Genomic DNA, 25,892 nt, shown 5'->3' on the forward strand with positions numbered 1-25,892 from the left:
ATTCGCATCGTCAGTCTGTTCATTTCTGCTAGTTCTAAAATTTTATTCATCACCATAGTGTTGGTGGGGGCATTTTCACTCTTCCAGCACTGTGCGTAAACAATCCTTGACGCTGTCAGAATATGGACTAGAAGGTATTGGTCAGATTTGCAAATTTTTTGATCTATTATTCCTAATAAGAAAGTTTCCGGCTTAAAGCATAGTTTAATTGACAGGATTCCATTCAGCCATCCTAGTATTTGCTTCCAATATGCTTTGGCTACCGGACACGTCCACCACATATGGTAGTACGTGCCCAGCACCGTTTTACATTTCCAACATATGGCTGAAACTTTTGAAGACATTTTCGCCAGTCTTGTCGGTGGAAGATGCCAGCGGTAGAACATTTTATATATATTTTCTTTATAGGCCGTCGACTTTGTCAATTTTAGATTCCATTCCCAGACTCTTTCCCAGTCGTCTAGATATATTGAGTGGCCGATGTTTTGGGCCCAGGTTACCATGACTTCTTTTACTCTTTCTGCTTCCGTTTTTCGAATCAGTAAGCAGTTGTATATTTTTGAAATTAATTTCTCATCTGGTCCAATTAAAATTTTATCTAATTCCTGGTTCTTGTTCTGGAAGCCAGGTTGTGCTAGATCGAATTTATGTTTGTTTTGAATTTGAAGATATGGCCACCAATCGATGTTTATTCCCTTATCAGCCAAATTTTCCCTGGGGTTTAGTTTGTTTTGGTCGTCTAGCAACTGTTGGTAGGTAACAATTTTATCCAAGTTTATCAAATTCGGGTATATCAGGGCTTCCGTCGGAGATATCCATTTAGGTAGTTGCGTATAGTATCTCCTTCTAATTTCGAGCCAGTCCTTAATCAATACCCCCCTTAAATGGTGACTACTAAAATAATTGTGGATTTTATTTCCCTCGCACCATAAGTAGTTGTGCCACCCGTATTGCAGGTCGTGGCCCTCTATTGTTAAGATTCTTTTATTAGCTAACACTACCCATTCTTTTATCCACATAGTTGTTGCTGCTTGATGATATGTTTTCCATTTTTATCCCAATTTCATTATCTCATAAGTAACTCAAGATGGCCGGCGTGCATCATACACTGTATCTAAAGTGTTCGGAGTCGTTCGATGGGCGATGTGTGAATTTAATAAAATAAATGAATACAAAATCTTCCTCTCCCCTGTGAGGTGGGTTGGACTGATCGAGAGAGAGACAAGAAGTCACCAGCCAGCTTTCAGGATTAGGGCAGGACTAGAACTCACAGTCTCCTGGCGATGGGCCCCAAATTGTCCAGATGGCTTTTGTGCCTAAGGCAGGACTAGAATTAACCTGGTGATCGGGCCCCTAAATCATCCAGCCTTCAGGCAGGGCTAAAACTGACAATCTCTAGGTGAGTGGCTGGGCATTGTCCAGCCAGCTTTCTTGCCTAACTCAGGATTAAAACTGGTGATCCCAGATGGCTTTCATGCCTAAAGCTAGAAATCTCTTGGTTTTTCTAAGTCAGCATCTTCACTACTACTAGAGCAAACTGGCTCTACACAAAGAAGGATTGCTGTAGGAGAAGACAGCAAAAAGGGGGGGGGGGGTTGGGTCTGTCTTTTTTTTTTCTCTTTCATTTTTGGCGTTGGTTTGTTTTCATAACAATAATGAAAGCCTGGGGTTATAGTTGTTGTCGGTATGAGAAGGTTTTGTCAAAATACAGCAAGCCACCATTACTCCACATAGTTAGATAGACCTTTTGAACAAAAAGTGAGTTGGCTTGGCTTGTTTCATTGGTGCTCTTATATTTTATTTTATTTTTCCCCCTCCACCTATACCCACCGGCACAATTTTGAAACTTCCTTCATTTGAAAGTCTACACCTTAGCATTGTGCGTCTTGTTTTTCAACTGTTAGGTCTGCAATTTCTCCATGCATAATTTTAGACTGAATGAAATGCACATAAGGTAAAAGGTTCCTCTTGCACATATGTGCTAATCGTTCTGTCCGAAGACGTCTCCGTGGTCATGTGGCCGGCATGACTTAAGCGCTGAAGGCGCACGGAACGCTGTTACCTTCTGATGAAAGAAATGTCCTTCTGGGTTCGGCTCCAAGTGGGGAAAAAGACACTGGAGACATGGAGGCTGCTTGGAAAGATGGTTTATTGTTGGACAGGACCACATGGCTTGAGCCCTGAACAGAAAAGGTGATCACATGCTTCACTGTTGGTGGAGAAGAAGAGAAGGGAGAGAAAGAAGGGCTGAGATGCTGGAAGTCCCTGGTTTTATGCCCTCTCTGGCCTTTGATTTTGAGCTTGTATTCTGATTGGTTGTCAGACTCCCATGAGGCCATGCAGGGGCAACTCTAGGCTGCGTTTTGAATCCAGGTTTGGTTGAATTCTCAGATGCCATGTGGTCAGTTGAGTAAAGGGCCAATATTATCATGCCTTAATCCCATCTCCCTGGAGCTGAAGGGGAGAACTCTTTATTATGTAAAGGGACTAGCAGTTTGTGGCTCTGGAGCCGCATGTGGCTCTTTCATCCCTCTGCTGCGGCGCCCAATTGCCAGTCGGTTCCACAGTTGATAGGGCTTTCAGGTAGATGAAAAAGGACGCCACGCTAGGAGGAGACTCTATGGTGGGGGAACCAGAATTCCAGTCGGCTCCAGAATTGAACGGGGGGCTTCCGGTTAGGAACTTTGTGGCTCTTTGAGTGTTTAAGGTTGCCGACTCCTGATTTATAATACGGGGTAGACAAAAAAGTAGTAGACTATAGGAGAACTGAAGAAAAGACATTCCAACTGATATGAGGAAGTATTCCTCCTGTTTCTGGAAAGTTCCATATATAGAAGAGATGTTACTCCTGCCTACAGCTGCCTAAGAAACATTTAAAATGTTAAACCCCCATTTGGGGGAGGGGGTAAGGCAGTCTAAAGAAATACTTAAATCATTTTAATCTTTGCAAATGTGAAGTTAATCGTTCTTTAATTCATAATGCTTACTACATTTTGCTTTATCTGTTCCAAAAGATCCAACAAGTTGACATTTTCATCCAGTTGGTTGTTCTCTTCCCTTCCTGGTGTGATTTTAAAAAATGTGAAAACCACCAGCCGCAATTCTGATTTGGCAGGAATTTAATGCTAAGTCCCACTTAAATGTATACAAACCCAAGGAAGAAAACATGGATCTCTTTTGTTGACTGCATTCGATCGTGTAACCTACTGCATTGCCAGCAAGTGAGAATTAGGCGTAATCTTTTGGGTTGCTTGACAGATTTTTCCTTTTCCGTTGTTAATCATTGTCAATTACATTTTTATCATCAATCATTATGTTTTTTTATTACATTGGGGAAGAGGTTTCCGTGTAAAATGTGGCTGACTGAAGACCCATTGGTAGGAGGTTTTGAGATCTATTTGGAGAACAGAAATGGCTTCCTCGGGCGGGTTCTCCTAGCTTGCTCAAAAAGAACGTTTTTTTTTCATTTATTCAGATTAAGCAAGATTATACCTATAAATAGATCTATCTGAATATTTAAGTACAGAATGTGCATGTATATAAAAAAGGCATCTGATAATTAACCCTGATGGTACAGGTAGTCATTGATTTATGACCATAATGAAGCCCAAAATTTCTGTTACTAAGCGAGACAGTTGTTTAAGTGAGTTTTGCCCCATTTTACAACTTTTCTTGCCACAGTTGTTAAGTGAATCACTGCAGCGGTTAAGTTACTAAGACAGTTGTTAAGTAGATTTGACTTCCCCCATTGACTTTGCTTGTCAAGAGGTCCCAAAAGGTGATCCCGTGATCCTGGGACACTGTGAACCATCATAGATATGAACCAGTTACCAAGCATCCAAATTTGTGATCATGGGGATGCTGCAATGGTTGCATGTGTAAACAGCGGTCATAAGTTGAGAGCCGAGGTGGCGCAGTGGTTAAATGCAGCACTGCAGGCTACTTCAGCTGACTGCAGTTCTGCAGTTCGGCTGTTCAAATCTCACCGGCTCAGGGTTGACTCACCCTTCCATCCTTCCGAGGTGGTTCAAATGAGGACCCGGATTGTTGTTGGGGGCGATATGCTGACTCTGTAAACCGCTTAGAGAGGGCTGAAGGCCCTATGAAGCGGTATATACGTCTAACTGCTATTGCTATAAGTCCCTTTCCCCCCCACTGACATCGTAACTTCAAACGGCGTTTAAATGAACATTTGTACGTCGCTAACTACTTGTAATTCGTTGGAAGACCCTCATCACAGACTCCCTTCTGTTGACAAGAGGTTCAATATTTTTTTTCTTGTCCAAATTCTTTTTCCAAGTCAAGGCAGCGACCAAATTTCAATGGAGATTTGTTGCCTGGTTATTTAATATCCGCTTTCTAAAGAGCTCCAGATTCATTTTATGGCAAGTTGCGTAGTCTCATCTGGGCAGAAGCTCATTAACTTCTGAAGCCCAATCAACCTGAGCTGAGAATGTCTAAAGAGCTTTCACTTTATTGCTTTTAAAGATGGCCTCGGGCTGTATCACTTGGAATGGCAAGTGGGTGGACTTAATTTACAGATACTCTTTGATGCGCTGGAACTTTCAGTAAGTTTGATAGACAAATAACAAGAACTTGAGCAAGATCGCAAGTTCAGCGGCATCTATAAAGTATTCCAGAGGAATCCTAACACACATCAAGGAAGGGCAAAGATGTTCTTTTCCAGTACATACAATACATTCAAGATTGCGGGAAAGGATACAGGTCATCCTTGACCACAAATTGAGCCCCACATTTCTGTTGCTAAGTGAGAAAGCGGTTAAGTGAGTTTTGCCCCATTTTATGACCTTTCTTGCCACTGAGAATCACTGCAGTGGTTAAGTTAGTAACATGGTTGTTAAGTGAATCTGTCTTCATCGTTGATTTTGCTTGCCAGAAGGCCGCAAAAGGTGAGATCACATGACCCCGGGATCACATGACTGCAACCGTCTCCCAGGTTCATATTCTAGAACCGTGCATCTCAATCTTGATGACTTTAAGATGTCTGGACTTCAACCGCCAGAATTCTCCAGGTACTAGAAATTTGGGAGTTGGAAGTCCACACATCTTAAAGTCACCAAGGTTGAAAAACACTGTTCCAGTATAGATGGGTGTGTTTATGTTGAAGAGTTCAGGGCAATTTTTCCTGGGATGGATGGATAGAGGGATATATTTCCATAGTAAATTAACAATACTAAGGATATCAAAGATTTCCTTGGCAGACCGGATTGAATAGAAACATTACCCAAGGATGAATATTTGAAAATTACCTAAACCAGACTTCCTCAAATTAATGCACTTTAGATGGCTGAAAGAGATTATTTTTTCTTATTGACATGTTCTTTCATTTACTGGATGTCCCTCCTTAGCCAAATATATAGCAGCAAGATAAAATAGTTTCCTTCTGGTTGCCATTTATAGATGTAGCTTGAGTTCTGTCTCTCAGATATTTGCTGGGGAAACCTTGTTTGATGCTATCTTTTGTCAGAATAGAAAAATGCAGTTGATCGCTGAACCACAAAGCAAGGAACATTTAAAGAGCCGGTCCTCGCCTTATGGGGCAAGGGACCTTTATCACATTCACTAGTCAAGTTGATTTGAAAAGCAAAAACTGCAGAGAGAAAAATAGATGTTTCTGTGATTGTGGACATATGGACCATTCTCGCTGACGGCAGACCCCAACTTGAGTCATTTGGGAAGATTTAAAAAAGAAAGATTAAAAGAGCAGTGGTGGTGCAGTGGTTAGAGTGCAATACTGCAGGCTACTTCTGCTGATTGCCGGCTGTTTGATTCTCACCCACTCAAAGTTGACTCAGCCTTCCATCTTTCCGAGGTCGGTAAAATGAGGACCCAGATTGTTGGCGGCAACATGACGACTCTGTAAACTGCTTAGAGAGGGCTCTAAAGCACTGTGAAGCGGTATATAAGTGCTATTGCTGTGTTTGAAAGCTGCTCACCTGCTCTCATTTGACTGTCACCAAGTGGTCAACCAGATGAGAAGCCCAAGAGAACATGGCAAATTCACATGTCCCCAACTACCTTAGGACATTTTTTAATGCAATCCTCTGAAATCTCCTTGGATAGATAGGCCCCATTGAGTTTAATGAGACTTACTATGCCGTAATATTAATCGAGAGCTAGTGAAATTGAGTGGCTAAGAAATTGGACTATAAATTAGCAATTCCTGGTTTGAAACTTTCCTCTGGGAGGAACTTGCCTAGCCAGTCTATCTATAGCAGTGACTATAGAATTGGTCAACTTACAAGTTTCTTCATACTCAACAGCCATATAAATCTTAAGACTTAGTCAACACACTCGCCACTTCTTTGCGCTCTGTAATAAAGGCTGTTGCCTATAGCTTTCATCCACTGGCTGGCGTGCCTAGATTCCTGCCTCCTCCCATCAGTCCTCACTTAATAACTCACTTGGTCCTCACTTAAACAACAGCCAATAGAGAATGCCAGAATTGCCATTGCTGAGCAATTTGGTTATGTTACATTACATTTTTAAAAAGGCACTGGGGTGGAAATTCCACTTCCAATGGCTGTTGTAAAGTTAAAGTTTAATAAATTTATATGCCGCCCAATCCTGAAGGACTCCGGGCGGCTTACATAAAAACAATTTAAAAGAATACTAAAAAAAAATAAAATAGAGAGACAAGGCAAGATAAAAAGACACAACATGCACTCAACCTTAGTGGGGCTGGACCTCATTCAAGAGGTCAACAGCCCCAGGCCTGCCGGAACAGCCAGGTCTTAGTATCTCTTTACTTTTAAATTACTCGTTGGAAAAGACCCCAAAGTTGGGAAAGATTGAAGACAAAGGAAGACAGGGATGGCAGAGAATGAGATGGTTAGAACCTGAATTTGGGCAAACCTCAGGAGATACGGGGGCGGACGGACCGGCGATTTCCACTACCGATTCGGGTGAACCGGTCCGAACCGGCTGAATACCCACCTCTGTTGTAGTTTAAAAAACCCGAAGAGGGGAGGTGGAGTATCACATGGGTTATCCTAGCCCTAGATAACTGATGACTGTGGAGATGAGCAGGCTTCCTTGTGTCTTGTTTTTACTAGCAGCAAAAAAGGATCAGCCAGCTTGTCTTCTTTAGGACAGCTTTGTAATAAGGCTAAAGTGCTGTCTAGCCTGTTTTTTAAAGTAAACTAAAAAGTCATTCCTCTCCCTTCGCCATTCCTTGTTTTGTGCCATTAGCCTCCCAGGAATGCGGGGAGGATTAATTACTTTCGAAGATGTCAGATTCATTGAGTGTTGTTAACTCCCTGCGTTCAGGAGGGGTGCCAACGGGTTGGAGAAATAATCATAAATGCAAACCTCCCCTTTTATTTTTAGGAAGAAGCCTTTCTCTCCCCCCCCCCCTTGATTTTTCATTCCCATGACGGAGTAAGGACCAAGTCTCCCAGTTGGGGGAAAGGAAGCGAATTTGCAGGAGTGAAACTCAACAGGTTCTGACAGGTTCTGGAGAACCAGTAGTGGAGATTTTGAGTAGCTTGGAGAACCGGCAAATGCCACCTCTGTCTGAGTGAGGATGGAATGGAGATTTTGCAGTATCCTTCCCCCAGGACACAGGAGGGAAGGGGGATTTTGCAGTATCCTTCCCCCAGAAGTGGGGAGCGAAGGGAGATTTTGCAGTATCCTTCCCCTGTCCTGCCCACCAAGCCACATCCACAGAACTTCTAGTGGGGAAAAAAATTGAATTTCACCCCTGCGAATTTGACACAAGAGTTTTCTGTCCAAATCCCTGTTTTCCTTCATTTGGGTGCCCTTCTTGAGGTGCTCTGACTACAAGTCCCACGATTCCGGTCTGCAGGACAGCCGTCCCGGAGGGCACCAGCTTGGCAAAGGCGGTTGAGCCTGTCTTTTTGTGTGTGTCTGTGTGTGTGTGAGAGAAAGAGACATGGCCTTTTCTGTATACGCTGAGGCACAGAAGTGATTAGATTATGAAGGCAGACAAAAGTAATGATTAACTTCTGCAGTCTGCAGTCTTGTCTCCAGACTGGCGCTGAATGCTGGTTTTGCCTCTAAGTAGAGGCCTGGCCAGAGGAGACACAGGGTATTAGGTTGTAAAGGAAGGAAGCACGAAGGAAGGGAGGGAGGTTGGCGGAGGAAGAGGGCGTGCGGGGTAGAGCAGGGGATATTTTTCAAATCCGGGAACAGAACTTTTTAACGGGTTGGCAATTTTGGAAAGCGTTCAGCAAGCTGTCTCGTCTGACCCAGTTTCTCATCCTTGATCAAGCACAAGAATCCCCAAAAAACATTGTGCAGAAATAACTTGTCCACCCATCTTTAAAGGAAAAGCCTCCTCACTTTCAGAAGAAACCTTCCTTTGCTGTCTTCTCTAGGGGAAAATAACAACAACAACAACAACAATAATAATGCTGTTTTAATTGAGAGGCTTCGGGACAAAACACTTTGAGTTTTGGAGATCTTGGTTTTAATTCAGAGGCTTTGGGGCAAATCCTTGAGTTTCGGGGGTCTTATAAGCAGAGAGGTTTTGATCCCGTGTTGCAGCCGCTAAAGTAAGCCTTCTTCCTCTCTTCTTCTCTGTTTTTGCTCCCACCCTTATGTGCAATCGGAGCGTAGCTGGAAGGAATGCCGTCTGCAGGGGAAGGAGGAAAAACGAACGCTGCTAAATATTTGGCATTAATCTGGTATTGCTACACTCCGTTTAGGAAGGAGAGGGGACGGATTTGGCTGTCTTTTTACAAGCCTTCTTAATATAGACATCTTGGCAAGCATCGCGAACAAAGTTTTAGAAATGTCATCTGTCAAATGCGAAGGATTGGGGGTGGGGGGCAACGAATACCTTCCCCCTTTTTCACGATTCTGGGACCTTAATGTGGCCAGGGCGGCAGCAGAGCGCTTGCAAAAAAAAAAAAGCCTGCAAAAGTTCAAAAGCAGACCAAAAAGCCACAAGATTTATTCATTTGCTTAGGAAGCCTTTTTTGCCTGATGATCTGGAAAGATGATTTTTATCAGTTGCATTTTCCCAAGGGAGAAAAACCTTTCGGAATTCACTTAATACACAAATGCCATATTCCGGCTGTTCTTTTCTTTTTAAGATAAGGAACCAACAGTTTTAAAATGCAATGACTTATGTTGCTCTGCCTGTTGCCTTGGTCAGTTTTCCAAGTTCAATGAAACCGGGAGAAAAACTTCTCAGATGGTGTTTAGTTTGGCTCTTTAGATCAGTGTTTCTCAACCTTGGCAACTTGAAGATGTCTGGACTTCAACTCCCAGAATTCCCCAGCCAGCAAATGCTGGCTGGGGAAATCTGGGAGTTGAAGTCCAGACATCTTCAAGTTGCCAAGGTTGAGAAACACTGCTTTAGATGGGTCACAAAAGATATATTTTTTTTTAAATGCTGAGCCTCTTGAGGCTGCTTGGCATTTGAAGAATTGGTTGTGTGTGTGTGTGTGTGCATTGACAACCTGGCCACTGTGGGAACACAAGCAGCTACACAACACACACCTAAGACGGTGATTGGCTTTCATTCTTGTCTCGCTTATACATTCACGTGGTTTTCTTTCTTCTCCTCTTTACCTTTGATGTTTAGGGGACAGGTGAACGGTGCTCTTTGCTCAAATGCTGGGTTGCAACCCTGCACAATTTATTTCTTTGAAATTATTTGCTAAGGCAGCTTGAGGGACCAGTTCTGAGGTATGTAAGTCGATAGAGAGGCTGGCTTTTACCTTTAATTAAAGAAGAATGTTTCAGAAATGTAAAACATCAGGTGGAGCAAGGGAGCTGATAGGCACCAAAAGAAATTGCCCATAAGGTACGAGAGTCTTCACAATCATTCATTTAGTGGGCATCTGAAGTTACAACAGCACTGTTTTGTTCAGAACAGAGTTGTCAAATTTTGGTTTTAGAAATGGAAGCCTCTTTTTCTTAAGAATAATTATTAGCTCTTAATGGCATTGAGTAGGCCTTTAAATTTAAATTTACTGCTTGTTGGCCTTTGTCTTGAAACTCTGCTGATATTTGCGAAGAGTCTACTTTCTCCAGAGGTCAGTAAAACCACTTGTCCATTGCTGGACTCTGGATTTTTCTGCCTTCCTCAAGACAAATAATCCTCAGTTTACAACAGTTCATTTAGCGGCCATTCAAAGTTGCAACAGCACTGAATAAAATGACTCATGATCATTTTTCACAGTTTTGCAAACCTTGGCCGCATCTCCAAATGATGATCATGCGATCGAAATTCATATTTATGACGGTCGCAGTGTCCCGGGGTTGCGTGATCCCCTTTTGCGACCTTCTGACGAGCAAAATCAATGGGGAAGCAATGGATGGAAACTAATCAAGGAGAGAACCAGCCTAGAACTAAGGAGAAGTTTCTGGACAGAAGTTAGAAGCTGTGAATGCTCCAACACTGGGGGGCTTTTAAGAAGAGTTTGGACAACCATTTTGTCTGAATGAAATGGTTTGGGGACTCTTGCTTCAGCCAGGGGCTGGACTAGAAGACCTCCAAGGTCCCTTCCAACTCTGTTATCCCAACCGGCTTTTACCTTCTAGATATTTTGGCCTAGAGGTCTGAGATTCCAGGTGATTGGGGAAATTATTTTTAGGAATTAATATTAATTCTTTTTCACCTTGCATGGAAGTCCAAAACATTTCTTCCAACTTGGTATCTTCATATCTCCAAATATAAGGATCAGATGGAACATGTTCTCTCTGCAACGTTTAAGCAACCCGTAAATGCTTCGGATTATTGCAGGTTAATGGAACTACAATAATGTGTAAATAAGCACGGAGTGCCTAGAATTATTTTTTGGGGGAAGGACCGTCTGTGTGTACAGTACTTAGAGAGGGCCCCAGTACAGAAAGACCCCAGTCTCCACACATGTCTGCAAGAATATTTGAAAAGCCAACAAAAATTGATTCATAAATGCTTCATTAGTCACCGCTGCCCTCTAATTATGACAAGTAATCAATTACTGCTGTTGCAAACAATCCAAAGAGGAAGAATGCAAGAGGGAGGGAGAGAGGAGGAGGAGGAGGAGGAGAAGAATTTTTTTTTTTGAAGCCTAATTGTATTTTCTTTTAAAAGCCAGCAGGCAGGAGCCACGCAGACCGTGAATGAGTTTGCTTTATAGCTAGAAAAAACACAAACGCACACACCAAAGAAGGCTGCCCTGCCTGTCTCTAGTGGTTAGACTAAAGCCAACTGACTCCATGTCTCTGTCGCAGGCGATAGACTTCATCAGCCATGCAAATTACAGAGTACTGTCATGTTTGAAGGCCAAATTTCTACTTAGCTCAGGAAAAAGAAAAGAGGTTTTGGAAGAGAGGGAGGGAGGGAGAGAATGAAGAAACCCAGCCAGATCCATTCATAATATTTACTGTAAATGGCCTCTATGCTGTTTGGTATATGGCCAGCCTAATTATTTAATTCCAACCGCCTTTCCTTTCCCCCCCTTTGGTGGGTCGCGGCTCTGCTTTTTGAAATTCAGGTAGTCCTTGGCATACATCCCCACTAAAGGTCAAGGTTCCCCTCGTACATGTGTGCTGGTTGTTCCCGACTCTAGGGGGCGGTGCTCATCTCCGTTTCAAAGCCGAAGACGTCTCCGTGGTCATGCGGCCGGCATGACTAAACGCCGAAGGCGCACGGAACGCTCTTACCTTCCCACCAAAGGTGGTTCCTATTTTTCTACTTGCATCTTTCACGTGCTTTCGAACTGCTAGGTTGGCAGAAGCTGGGACAAGTAACGGGAGCTCACTCCGTAACACGGCGCTAGGGATTCAAACTGCCGACCTTTCTGATTGACAAGCTCAGCGTCTTAGCCACTGTGCCACCATGTCCCCTACCGAACCCAAAATTTCTGCTGCTAAGAGAAACATTTGCTAAGGGAATTTTGCCCCATTTTGCAACCTTTCTTGGCCACCGTTATTAAGTGAATCCCGGCACTCCCTCGTTTACTTTGGTTGTCAGAAGGCTGCAAAAAGTGACCTGGGGACACCGCAATCGTCATAAATATAAATTGGTTCCGAATTTTAGGCTGCCGTGTGCTGTTGTTACCTTGGGCATGAACATGGCTTTGATGATTGACTGACACCTGTCTTGGCTCCCTTTTGGAGACTTAGCTTCGCTTTCTGCACATTTGATCCTTGTTCTGATTCAGCTATTTTTTTATGTTGGAAATTTTCTTTGGCCAGTTTAAGTCCATTGCGACGGGGCAGATCATCAGTCCTGTCAAATAAAGAGAAAGAAGCTAAACCCACCTCTTTATTTCCATCAACCTTTTAACCCAGAGATGTTCAACCTGAGCAACTTTAAGACTTGTAGACCTCAACTCCCAGAATTCCTCCCGCCAGCTTTGCTTCTGGGAGTTGAAATCCACAAGTCTTAAAGTTGCCCAGGTTGGAGACCCTTGGCTTTAACCCATTCCTCAAGTTGTAATTCATGCCCTTCCTCCTTGCTAATCGACATTATTTAGCAAAGTGGGCAGAATCAAGAGGCATCCACACCACATTTACCTGTTCTCTACATAGGGATGCAATAACAGCAACATTGGTAAAGCCAGACATCCTTCAAGGTTGACTCCCAGACATTAGCCTCAGAAGTGCGTTCCTACCAGTTCGGCTAAACTGGTAATAGTTTGGAGGCCTAGGTTGCTGGAACCAACACCAACCCAGGCCTGCTACGCCCCCAAACCGGTTCCCCAGTCTCTTCTGCCGTTGCCGGCATATTGGTGCGCATGTGCAGAACAGTTTTCAGTGAACTGCGCATGTGCAGTAGCATATGCGCAAAACGCCCTCAGCGAACCAGCAGTAAAAGGTTAGGAGCCCCCCACTGATTGTTATGTATCCAAAGACATGATGGTAGTTATGGGTGCACAATTGAAACTCATAATTATAATTAAGAACTTAATTTTTCTGTGCCCACCCTCCCTCATAGATTCTGGTTGCTCAGTGGCTTCTCATGATGAATGGAGGAGAGAGATGTCCTCAAATGAAAGCCTTTATGGGAGAAGTGGAAAGAGTGAGATCAAGATAAGAAAGAGCAGTCACATTTGGCCGGTGGAAGAAAAATAAGAGTGACGATCTTTGAGATGGGGGGAAATCTGGGCTAGAAGGCTATTAGTTTATTTTTCACTTTTTTAAAGAAGTAGAGAAGGCTGATGATATTTCTGAAATTAACTGTTGCTTTCAGTCCACGGTAGCTCTCAATATGGGATACTAATGGAAAACCTTTCCAAAATATTCCAGGAGTTCAAAGGTAGTAAAGGATTTGTAATAAAAATAAAACCTCACCTTGATGTTCATTGAATCAAGGAGTGACTCCTGTCATATTGAGTTAGTATGAATGAATGGAAGAGGAAGTTAAAGTAGCACGGCCACAGCTCTGGATTTCTTAAAATCTTCAGGAAGACCAGAGGTCTTGTTTTCTACACCACATCTACACGTTTATTTTTCCCTCTGATCTTCGACTGAGTAATATTTTGGAAGGTGTACGGGACTAATAGGTGAGTTTGGCTGGGTTCATATATCACCCTAAGCTGGTATTTTTAGCTATAGTACCCTGTTTCACCAAAAATAAGACCTCCCCGGATAATAAGCCCAATCGGGCTTTTGAGCGCACGCGCTAAAATAAGCCTTCCCCCCCCCCCAAAAAAATAAACCCTCCCTGAAAATATTTAAACGTATGTGCAGCCAGTACCCATCATTTCCTCTGGTTGCTTCCAGCGCAAACACGAGGCGGGAGGGGGGGAAAGGGAGGGGGGAACATGCCCCATGCACCCCACACCTAACCGCCACTCCCGCAACCCTAACCACCATGCACCATGCCATCGCAAGTGGCAACTTGAAGATGTGTGGACTTCAACTCCCAGAATTCCCCCAAGCAGCTAGGGAATTCTGGGAGTTGAAGAACACACACCTTCAAGTCGTCAAGGTTGAGGAACACTGCTCTAGGTGAATGAAGGTTGGTTTACTAAAAGTTACATTATAAAAGATAAAATAGTATTCTAAGATCACTTATTTTTGTTAACCATGAATTATAGTGTATATTTCTGATTATATGTGGTTATAATGGATCCAACTATATTTGCAAGAATGATTTTTTTTTGGGGGGGCGAATCTGCTTCTTTTATTCACTTTACATTCCTAAACATTATAAATGTTCAATTTATAACATTTGCACGCCATGCAGTAGTATATAAGGATAGTAGTATCTGTAAGCTGAATGTAGTGGTTTAACCTTACAACCAAGGGCAATCTAAGGTTTATTTCATGCATTCTTAGGGATTGAACATCTGCATTTGCACAGATGTTTGTACAAATATTCATAGTTGGAGCAGATAAATCACCATGGAAGTAGAAAGTGGTTTCTTGGCCAGGTTTGAATTCTGGAGGAAATAATTGTGCCTGTTGGTAGTGAAAATTGGTTATACCCAAAAACTGATTTCAAGATCCTTTTCCAGCTGTTTGGTAACAGGATTCCTTTTTAGTTAAGTGAGTTGTCTGGAAAAACATTCAGTTGGTGTTTCGGGGGGAAAAAAACTTTGAAAGCCCAACTGAAGATTGTTTTGTCTGTTGCAGGGGGTGTCAATCTCGATTTCATTGAGGGCTGCATCAGGGTTGTATTTGACTCTGTGTGTGTGTGTGTGTGTGTGTGTGTGTGTGAAATGGGCGTGGTCTGCTCGATGTCACTCTTTCAGGGGCGCCTATGGCAGCCCGAGCGCTCTGCCAGTGAAAACGGAGCTCGGGAGAGCCGCACCCTTGACTCACTTAACAAACTGCAGTGATTCCTTAACAATCATGGCAATCATGGCATAAAATCAGGCATGGCTCACTTGACAAGCTCCCTTGCTTAGCAACAGGAATTCTCGTCCCAATTACGGTCGTAAGTTGAGGATCATCTGTGTTTGGTCTGAACTAGGTCACTCTTTGGGAAAGAAATCTCGAGCCCACCCACAACGTCTTGTGAGGTGTTGCCACTTTGTTCTAAAGGAACTATATAATAAAAGTTTGTCTCCTCCTCTCTCTCTGCACAAACACATGCACACACCCCAGAGAGAGCCCTGCAATTTATCTAGGCTCCAGCTATTAAGGTAATCCGAAAACGTCTCTTTAACCGACACCTGCCTGTCTCAGGATGGCTGGGGGCGTCATCAGCGCAGGTTTGGGAAGGTGAGAATCAATCTGGAGGATCTTCTTTCTTACCATATGGCGGCTCCCCAAAGCCTTCAGCACAAATATATCCTATTTATACCCTGGGTATAAAATATACCCAGAACTGAAGAAGCTTCTTGGATGAGAAGCGAAATGTCTTAAAGGAAAACCAAAGACCAGTTGCCTTTTGAAAAAACACCTAGGGGACAGAGATGGTATTCAGCTGGTTCGGTCCAGTTCACCCAAGCTGGTAGCGGAAATTGCGGGTGAGTTGGCCCACCTGCCGTGACTCTATGCCATCCTATTTAGGCACATTTTTGAGGCCGGGTGCATGCGTGGAAGGCACATGCATGATCAAAGCGCATGTGCGGAAGGGGTGCATGCGCCTGTGGTGAAACAGTGGTAAGGAAATGTGAATCCTACCACAGCTTTGGGACAATCGTGACCTTGGATGATTGAGAATCTCCATAGACCTACCCAATTTTTTAAATTTATTTTCATGCCTGTCAATCTCTCTGTCTGCAGTCCGTTGCTTTTGGCATGAAAGCAGAGACTGCCCCCCGCCCCTTTTAAGGGGAAAAATGCGTCCCCGAATAGTTGTAAAATTGAACCAAGGTTTCCCTGTCCAGGTTGCAAGGACCGTTGTGTAGAATTTTTGGAGAACGTGGTGAAAAGCAAACCGATGCAAAAACGTCGTTTGTTGCATGGCTTGTTCAGTTCTCCCATCCTGGGTTTTTCAGTTGGGATAGTGAGAGGCAACATTGTGTGACCTACCAATTCCTTTAAATCCGTGTTTTTCTAACTTTTCAGAGATGTTAACTTCAACTCCCAGAATTCCCCAGAAGGAATGTAAAGAAATCTTTGATATAATCCTAAATTTCATTGCCCACCTTGATTTTTTTTTTTAAATTTCCTCTTCCCTCCTGCTTCTTTTCCTTTGGGGTGGTATCTTCCAGACCAGGGAGGGGGGTCTCCAACCTTGGCAACTTTAAGACTTGTGGACTTCAACTCCCAGAATTCAGCTAGCAAAGCTCTGGAAAGAACTCTGGGAGTTGAAGTCCTCAAGTCTTAAAAGTTGCTGCGGTTGCAGACCAGACTATTAAGCTGCGTGAAAGCCCAGCCATTTTTATTTTTTTCTGTGTCAGACGCTCTGCGAATCTCCGGGACTAAAAATAGGGCAAAAATGCTATAAATAAATAAAACGAGCGTAGACTTGCTCGTGGAGCTCATTGTGATTGTCTAGGATAGAAGTTGTATTGATTTGTCTTTCGCTCCGTTGGCCTGATTTTCAAGCATACTACGTGGGACTTCCGTGACTTGTGAGGAACAACCGATGTTCATTTTCTGTCTTCGGCTAAATAATTTTTTAGATGGAAATTTGATCCATCCTGCTTTTGACAATACGTAAATAAATAACGAAAGGAAGTTGGGAAATGTTTAGGTTACTGGCTAGGTGTATGGATTAAAAATTTGCAGGAGGGCAACTTGTGCTCCAATAAAATTATCCTTGCAAACATTGGCAAAGCTCCTGTATCTTTCTGGTTCTTTAAAAAGCTGTATAAAATGAGTTTGAGTTTCATTTTATTTATATGCCGCCCTATTCCCTGCGGGACTCAGGGCGGCACACAAACCCAAGGGGGGGGGAAGGGAAAGACACAAAGACTACACAATACAGGGCATTTAAAAACAACCAACAGCCACACGATTTGAGAGGGGAAGGGAACTCATCGACCCCAGGCCTGCCGACACAGCCAGGTTCTAACGGCTTTTCGGAAGGCCTGGAGAGAGGTGAGGGTCCGAATCTCTGCGGGGAGTTTGTTCCAAAGGGCCGGAGCTGCCACAGAGAAGGCCCTCCCCCGGGTGGTAGCCAGATGACATTGGCTGGTAGACGGAACCCGGAGGAGGCCTGCTCTGTGTGATCTAACGGGTCTTTGGGAGGTAATTCGCAGCAGGCGGTCTCTCAAGTACATAATAATAATCAGATGCCTCCGGATTTGAAGAGGAAGAGTATGGGATAAGGATTGGCCTCTGAGATCCATCATGGAAAGTTTGTAATAAGTGTTTTGCCTCCTCTTTTAACGCGAACAGAGATGGTATTCAGCCGGTTTGGATCGGTTCTAGCGAACTAGTAAATGAAATTTTGAGTAGTTCAGAGAACCGGCAAATACCACCTGTGGTTGGCCTGCCCTCCCGCCCTTGCCGTTCCCTGTCCTATATTCCCTTGTTTTTTTAGCTCAGCTGATTTGCGCGCCTCACCTGAGCTAAACAACAGTTCAACTCACCAGTGCTGACACCGAGGGGTGTGCACGCATGCGCATGGCATTGAAAATGAGGCTACATAGGATGTTTTGGAGCCTGGGCAGAACTGCGTGTTCGCTGCTACCGGTTTGGATGAACCAGTCCGAACCGGCTGAATACCACATCTTACCTCTATATTAAGGGATACCTTGGTCTCGTTTTCCAGTTTGGATAGAATTTTGATTAACTGTCCTTTAATGACTTGTGATATAGCAAGATGAAAATTAAGGACGCACAGCCGAAGTAAATGGAGGGGGGGGGACTCCCTTTTAAGAAAAGTATAATCTGTTCAGTGGGTTAGGCTGTGTATTGTCAGTTCTGCTTACACACATTTGACATCACAAAAAGACATCTGTGGTTGATCAGCAGATCTTTGATAAGACGTTATCTGCCATTGATTTATTCTTGGCTTGGACTGAAAGGGTGCAGCGAGGGCTTGCCAAGAGAGGGGAGGGGAGGGGAGAGAGGGGTGGGTGGGATTGCAGGGTGGGTGGGAGAATTATGGCATATAGAAGGTATCACAGCATAAAGCAGTTTTTAAAGCATCTTCGCCTATTATTTTCACAACTGATTTGGATGGCCGGGGTCCATGAATAATATAAATCATTGGCAATTGGAAGAAAGGGGATGGAAAGAAAGAAATGTTCTTAGTTCATCCCTCGGTGTAAAATTCCATTTTTTAAGGGGCGTTTAAGAGGTCACCTAGAATTGGAGTCTATTCACATCCGATCAATTATGACTTTGGGAGCAAGGCCATGAAGTCTCCATCAGCTTAAAGAAACCCATTGGCCAAATATTACTCTTTAAGGGCTCGAAAGTGACAGTGCGAACCCTGGAACAACTTCTAAGGCAGTTTTTCTCAACCTTGGCAACTTGGAAGATGTTCAATTCCCAGAATTCCCCAGCCAGCTTTGCTGGGAATTGAAGTCTACACATCTTCAAGGCGTCAAAGGAGAGAAACGCTGTTCTAAGATGTGGAGATGCCATTGCACTTTCATGGAGTCGTTAAACCTCTGGCCAAGTTAAAACAGAAATGCTAGGATTTCATTTGTTTTTTACAAACGGGTTTTTGAAACGTTAAAAATTTGCCAAAGTACAGTTTGAAAACGGATATGCTTTCAAGATTTCTCACTTCGATCCCTTTTGATTCAAAAAGTTTTGAGAAGTATAAAGTTCATTGCAAAAGAAAGGGGGCGAGAGAGGGTCTGTTATTCACGAAAGTCCGTTAAATCAGAGCGATTGTAAAGCCAACCTCATTGACATAATGACATCAATAATACAGACATGGCATTAAGGTCTCTATCACAGTGGCGCTGCTACAAGTTTATTACGTGACCTGTCAAAACCGCGGAGGACAAAATCGCGCTCGACGAAAGCGCGCATGTGACGTCATCACAGCGCGACGAAAAAAATTAAAAATTGAAATAAAATTAAAATTAAACCAAGCTGATTCACATAAAGGTTAGGGTTAGGGTTAGGTTAAGGGTTAGGGTTAGGTTTAGAGCGTTAGGGTTACGTTTAGCGTTAGGTTAAGGGTTAGCGTTAGGTTTAGTGTTACATTAACGGTTAGGTTTAGGGTTAGGTTAAGGGTTAGGTTTAGGTTTAGGGTTAGGTTTGTGGGGGTTAGGGTAAGGTTTTAGCTTTATTTTTACATTTTTCAATCACAGCGCGATGTTTTCGTCGCGCTGTGATGACATCAAATGCGCGCTTTCGTCGATCGCGATTTTGTCCTCCGCGATTTTGTGGTGGAACCGTTTATTATTCTGTATTCTCTGTTGTTCTATCATTAAGCAAATAATGTTTATGGGAGCAAAAAAAACCTCAGTTCATTGTACAGGAAGTCCTTGATTTACGACCATAACAATCATACCCATTATGGACATACATCATAATAGCCATAAGGGGATCACCCATGCGACTGACCCGATATTATGGCTTCTTGCAGTGATCATTAAGCAAACACAACATCTCTTAAGCAAACATGGCACCTGTTTTTGTCGCAAACTGGAAATAAATGCTGATTTTCAGCAAAAACGTCCTAAATTGAGGAGTTTTGGGGGGGTGTCACGTGACTGTGGGGGTCAGCTTGGAACTTCAGAATCGGGTAATAAGTACCTTCTGAATCGGTGCATCATAACTCTGGTCACTAAGCAGCCGTCATAAGTCGAGGACTTCCTGTATTCAGGCCTGCTCAGTTGTTTCAGTCCAAATGTTGGCCTGAGATATTCTTTCTCAATATTATGACTTTTTGCAGTGGTCATTAAGCAAACACAATATCTATTAAGCAAACACGGCAGCTGTTTGGGTGTTTTTGGCGCAGACTGGAAATAAATGCGGATTTTCAGCAAAAATGTCCTACATTGGGGTGGGGTGGGGTGTTACGGGACTGGGGGGGGGGGCTTGGAACTTTGTAACGGGGTGATAAGTATCTTCTGGATGGGTCCTTTGGCCAAAAGTCAAGGACTTCCTGTATTCAGGCCTGTCATAAGTCGAGGACTTCCTGTATTCAGGCCTGTCATAAGTCGAGGACTTCCTGTATTCAGGCCCGTTCAATTGTTTCAGTCCAAACGCTGGCCTCTTTTGCGCGATTAACCTGAGGTATTCTCTCTCTTTTCTCTCGTCTTCTCCTAGATTCTCAAGTTCTACAGGAACCCGGGGATCTCTCACACTGGTGCGTGGTGGCCTATTGGGAAGAAAAGACTCGGGTGGGACGCCTGTATTCGGTCCAAGAACCTTCCCTGGATATCTTTTACGATCTACCTCAGGGGAACGGCTTCTGTCTCGGACAGCTCAATTCGGACAATAAAAACCATCTGGTGCAGAAGGTCCGTGCCAAGATCGGTTACGGCATCCAGTTGAGCAAGGAAGTCGACGGCGTATGGCTTTACAACCGCAGCAGTTACCCGATTTTTATCAAGTCGGCCACACTGGACAACCCGGATTCCAGGACGTTGTTGGTTCACAAAGTGTTTCCGGGCTTTTCCATCAAAGCGTTCGATTACGAGAAAGCGTACAGCTTGCAGCGGCCCAACGACCACGAATTCATGCAGCAACCTTGGACGGGTTTCACGGTGCAGATCAGCTTCGTGAAAGGTTGGGGCCAGTGCTACACCAGACAGTTCATCAGCAGTTGTCCGTGCTGGCTGGAGATTATTTTTAATAACCGATGACTTCGAGGCGACTCAACCGCAGGCCTTTCCCGAGCTTGCCGTCTTGAAGGGAGTGGTGTGTGTGTGGACTTCAACTCCCAGAATTCCCCAGCCAGCAAGGGAATTCTGGGAACTGTAGTCCACCCTTCTTCCACGGTGTCCGCACTTGGGAATCGCTGCTCAACCAGTGACATTTTATAATGACTTTGCTGCTAAAACGTTTCCTTTTGAGTGCTTGCTATGGTGTGCAAACGTTTTCTGTTTGTTTGTTCTGTTTTGAGAAATAGCTTATGGGAAGATTTCTCTTTTCTTTCTTTTTTCTTTGTTTCTTTCCCTCCTTCCTTTTTTCTTTCTTTCTCCCTCCTTCCCTCCTTTTCTCTGTATTTTTATTTTGGGGTGGGTGGGCGAGGTGGACATACTTTTTTTAAAAATGTCAATGACCAACAACCCAGAAGGAGAGAAGATTCCCGGGGAGGAAGAAGGTTGGGAAAGGTTTAAGTTGGACATGGTTACAGAGAGTCTCATTCTGATTTCTTTTTCGATTTGTGATTCAATCACAATTTACAGGATTTTCAGCTTCCCATCTTCACTGTACCTTGTCTTGAATTCAGGTTGTGTGATCTTTCTCGCCTCCCATTGTAAGGCTCACACGCTTCCCTCCAGCAGAATCTGCGTGTTTCCCCCCAATAAATACACACTTTTGCACACTTGGGGTGTTCTGCTGATTTTGGCAGAGCTTATCAATCCACACTTAGAATTGCCATAATATACACCAAGATCTGCTTTCCTTCCGTGACTATCGACGGACAGAAAGGTCTGGAGTTTTATCTGGCTTGTGAGGAGTTGGTAGGACAGATTCCTGCAAGCCGTTACAATTAGTCCTTGACTTACAACCATTCATTCAGTGACCAGTTGCAACGGCACTGGGGGGGGGAAGTAATGTATGTCTATTTTTTCCCCACACTTAACAACTGTTGCAGCATCCCAATGGCCATGTGAACAAAATTTGGCTGCTTGGCAACGGACTCTTATTTATGATGGTTGCAGGGTCCTGGAGTCATGTGATTCCCCCTTTTGCGACTTTCTGACAAGCAGTGTCAAATGGGGAAGCCAAATTCGCTTAACAAACCATGTTAACTAGGTGGGGAAGAAAAGTCGCCGAACGGGCCCAAGCTCACTGAAGGCTGTCTTGCTTAACGACAGAATCTTTGGGGCCTGAGTTGTGGTCGTAAGTCAAGGACTACCTGTACTCCGTTCTAGAACCGGATGAACGGTTCTGGATCAGAACTCCTGTTCGACGGGATGCCTGCCTTCTGATAACTTAAAACCCACGGATCTTTCTACCTTGCTTCGTTGCAAGAGAGAGGCAGGGGCGGGAGATGAGTGGTTTAAGAAAATATGAAATAGAAATAAATAAAAGTATTAAAATAAAGCAAACCAACTCCTTGCCGGTATGAGGATGGTCAGGCAGGAGGGTGGTGCAATAGCCACTGGCACAGTTCGCAAGAGTCACTGTGGAGAGTTAATGCAGAAATGCAATATTTTAGCCAACAGGTTTCTTTATGCCCTTCCTCTCTATTATATCTACCTGCAACTTTAACCTTTTTGACTGACCTTGTGGATGAGGGGGGCGGGGGGGGGGGAAAGCTGCCCAGGTTTGGGAAAGAAATAGCCATTTTTTCTGGGCTTGGCTATCACTTACAATGCCTGTAAACACTCCCCAAAAATTATTTGGCCTGCGCTTTTTAAATGGATTTGGAAGTCAAACTTCGTATCCTCCTCTTCTCTTTTCGATGGATAAAGCTGAAATTCAGTATTTACTCCCTGTCTCTCCTGTTTTGATCAGATTTTAAGATAATAACTGTTTGCATCCAGAAACTGCAGTCATTTGGTTAGTATGTTAGTATTTTTTCTTCGATTCATACACTTAGTATGATAATTTTACACTGTTCTTAGCTCAATGAGCATGTTTAGACCTTAACATAAGCTATTTTTCTAAATGCAAAAAAGAGGAATAAGTGAAGAAGAGAAGCATCGTCCTTGGAATTTTAGCATTGAAGTGCTTTGGGGGGAAAAAAATGACAACAGACTTCTTTAAAAAAAAAAAACCCTGAGATTTATTAAAGAAAAATGTATTTTATGTTATATATAAATATATTATTACTTGTAAATACAAAGACGTTTTATAAGCATCATTATTTATGTATTGTGCAATGTGTATAAACAAGAAAAATAAGAAAAGATGCACTTTGCTTTAATATAAATGCAAATAACAAAATGCCAAATTAAAAAAAAAAAGATAAAAATTAATGATTGGTGGCCGTTTTCTCTCTTGTGGTGTGCTGCTTTGAAGCCTGTTGCTTGAAAGGATAGTGGACTCAGCTTGGTACAAGATGGAAATTGTGACCAAAAGGGGACACCAGGATAGGTTATGGCAGTGTGTGCGTGTCTGTGTGTGTGTTTGTGAGAGAGGGAGGGAGGGAGGGAGGGAGAGAGAGGGAGGGAGGGAGGAATAGAAAAAATGCTGGATGGAGTATTGGAATTTAGGCTCCTCCTAAAGAGAGAGAGATGGATGGATGGATGGTTATCTCCAAGGACTTCCATTTCTCATCAACTTGGGAACTGAAATCAATGTTATAAACCAGGGGTGTCAACGTCCACGGGCCAAATCTGGCCAACGGGATACTTAGATCTGGCCCGCAAGGTCGACCTGGAAACAGCAAAGGGAGTGGGCCAAGGTGCCTCTGTTAGTGAAAAGGGAGTTTGGGAGCCCGTTTTCGCAGCAAAGCGCTTGGGCCACCACAGGCGCCCTGACACGAGTGACGTTGAGCTGGCCACGCCCACTCTCCCCCACGAGGTCAAACACAACCTTGACGGGGCCCTCAATGAAATCGAGTTCGACACCCCTGTTGTACACCCTTATACAATGAAAACTTAAGGAAAAGGCACAATACAGGTAGACCCGGACTCACAACGGTATGTTCAGATACCGTTCAAAGTCACAGCGGCACTGAAAAAAGTAACAAGATTGTTTTTCACACTTACGACAATTGCAGCATCCCCATGGTCACGTGATTTCCATTTGGATGTATGACAACTGACTCACATTTATGACGGTTGCAGTGTCCTGGGGGGTCATGTGATCAGCTTTGGCAACCTTCTGACAAGCAAAGTCAATGGGGAAGGCAGCTTCACTTAACAACGGTGTTACTTAACAACTCCAGTGTTTCCCTTAACAATAGCAGCAAGAAAGATCATAAAATGGGGCCAAATTCCTAAAAATGTCTCACTTAGCCACAGAAATTTTGGGCTCAATTGTCAATCGAGGATTACGTGTATTCAGAAAAAAAAAACTTAAATTTTTGTCACAAAATACTTCCTAATATTTTTGCAAACGAAGCAAAAATCATGGGACATTGCCCAAGCTTTTTAGCCTGTGCAATTCTTTCTAAAACAACTAGGTAATAATAGTCAAAAGATGCGTTGATAAGGCTATTTTTCAAGGCTATTCCTCAAATTTGTAGTCCAGCTTTGAAATGCAAGAATGCCTTTTGTTTTTCCCCTCTGGGGTTGACTGACATTTATTTTCAGAAGACAAAAATTCAGCTTCTGGGCTCTTCCTTCCTCTTGTGACTTTTTGAACTCGAGAGGTTACTGCAATCTCTCGCGTCCACAAGGATCGTAAAGGTGTATCGCACACAATAAAACCTGCTTAAAGGACAACCAAGGTCAGCCAGATGTTGAGAGCAGTTGTGTTTTTCGTGTTGTCCAGCTTCTGTAAAGACTCCAGAGCTGCTCAGATCCTAATTAAAGGAGTCCTCTAAAAGTTGTTAAGAGCCAGTTTAGTGCAGTGGTAGTCACCTGGAGATTTACTACACTTGCCCGAGGCACAAAGCCAGCTGGGTTATTTCGGGCCAGTCCTTCTCGCTCAGCCTTGGGAAGGAGGCCTTCTTTTCATCAACTACGCATGAACAAATAGAAGATGTAACCTAGTCATTTAATATTGAACAAAATCAATTGATAAAAACAACCTTACAGGTAGTCCTTGATTTAGCTATTCATTTAGGGACCGAAGTTATAACGGCACTGAAAAAAGGGACTTATGGCCACTTTTCACATGACAGTTACAGCAAGCCCATGGTCGTGTGATCAGAATCCGGATGCTTGGCATGTATTTATGATGATTGCAGTATCCCGGGGTCCTGTGATCACGTTTTGTGACCTTTTTGACAAGTCAGTGGGGAACAGTGGTGGGTTTCAAAAATTGTTCGAACCTACTCTGTAGGTGTGGCCTCCTTTGTGGGAGTGGCTTGCTGCCCACGTGACCCGATGGGAGTGGCTTGCCGCCCATGTGACCGGATATGAAGATGCCGACGACACTTGTCAGAACCACCGTAAATTACCTGACACACAGCACTGGCATGCATAAGAATATGATGAAAACTTGTTTTTTAAAAGGCATCTTTGGTTTGCGTTAAAACAACTTCAACACACGCAATGTTCTGATTGCACCACAAACGCAGTAGTCATCCTTACCTTTCACAGAGGCACTGAGTTTTATAAATATCAGCATGAGAGTGTAGAATAATCATATCCAAGGACCAGTGGTGGGTTTCAAACTTTTTGGAGCCTCTTCTGTAGGTGTGGCCTGCTTTCCGGGTCCACTGGTGGAACCTCTTCTAACCGGTTCGGTAGATTTGATGAAGCGGTTTTACCGAATAGGTGCGAACTGGTAGGAACCCACCTCTGGTGGGGAAGTTAGACTCACTCAACAAATGTTAATAAGTTAATAACTGCAGCAATTCACTTAACAAGCGTGTCAAGAAAGGTTGCAAAATGGAGGGAAGCTCATCTTCTTTGCTTAGCAAATGGAAATTTGGGGTGCACTTGAGATCATAACCCAAGACAACCTCTAAAGCCGCAAAGATTGGCTGAAGGAACATCCCACTAAGCCAGGGGTGTCAAACTTGATGTCATTGAAGGCCGCATCAGGGTTGTGTTTGATCTCAGAGGGCCAGAGTGGGCGTGGCCAGAGTGGGCATGGCCTGCTCGATGTCACTCATGTCAGGGGAGTCTGTGGTGGCCTGTGAGCTCTGCCAGTGAAAGCAGGCTCCCGACAGTGCTGGGATTCAAATATTTGTACTACCGGTTCTATGGGTGTGGCTTGGTGGGCAGGGCATGGTTTGATGTGCATGGCTGGGTGGGCGTGGCAGGGGAAGGATACTGCAAAATCCCCATTCCCTCCCAATCAGCTGGGACTCGGGAAGCAGAGAATATATGGGGGCGGGGCCAGTCAGAGGTGGTATTTAT

At 43.7% G+C, this 25,892-nt stretch overlaps 1 protein-coding gene across 1 annotated transcript in view; it reads left to right on the top strand.

Annotated features, from left to right (window-relative positions):
* SMAD7 (SMAD family member 7) overlaps positions 1 to 20,910 on the top strand; it is a 57,394-nt gene extending 36,484 nt beyond the window's left edge. Inside the window, exon 4 of the mRNA XM_032214366.1 lies at positions 20,065 to 20,910. Within this exon, the coding sequence (XP_032070257.1) occupies positions 20,065 to 20,603 (539 nt within the window). The 3' untranslated portion in view covers positions 20,604 to 20,910. The remainder of the gene's footprint in view (positions 1 to 20,064) is intronic.
* The last annotated feature ends 4,982 nt before the right edge of the window (positions 20,911 to 25,892 follow it).

The sequence above is a fragment of the Thamnophis elegans genome, chromosome 3, assembly GCF_009769535.1.
Source record: "Thamnophis elegans isolate rThaEle1 chromosome 3, rThaEle1.pri, whole genome shotgun sequence".
Lineage (NCBI taxonomy): Eukaryota > Metazoa > Chordata > Lepidosauria > Squamata > Colubridae > Thamnophis > Thamnophis elegans.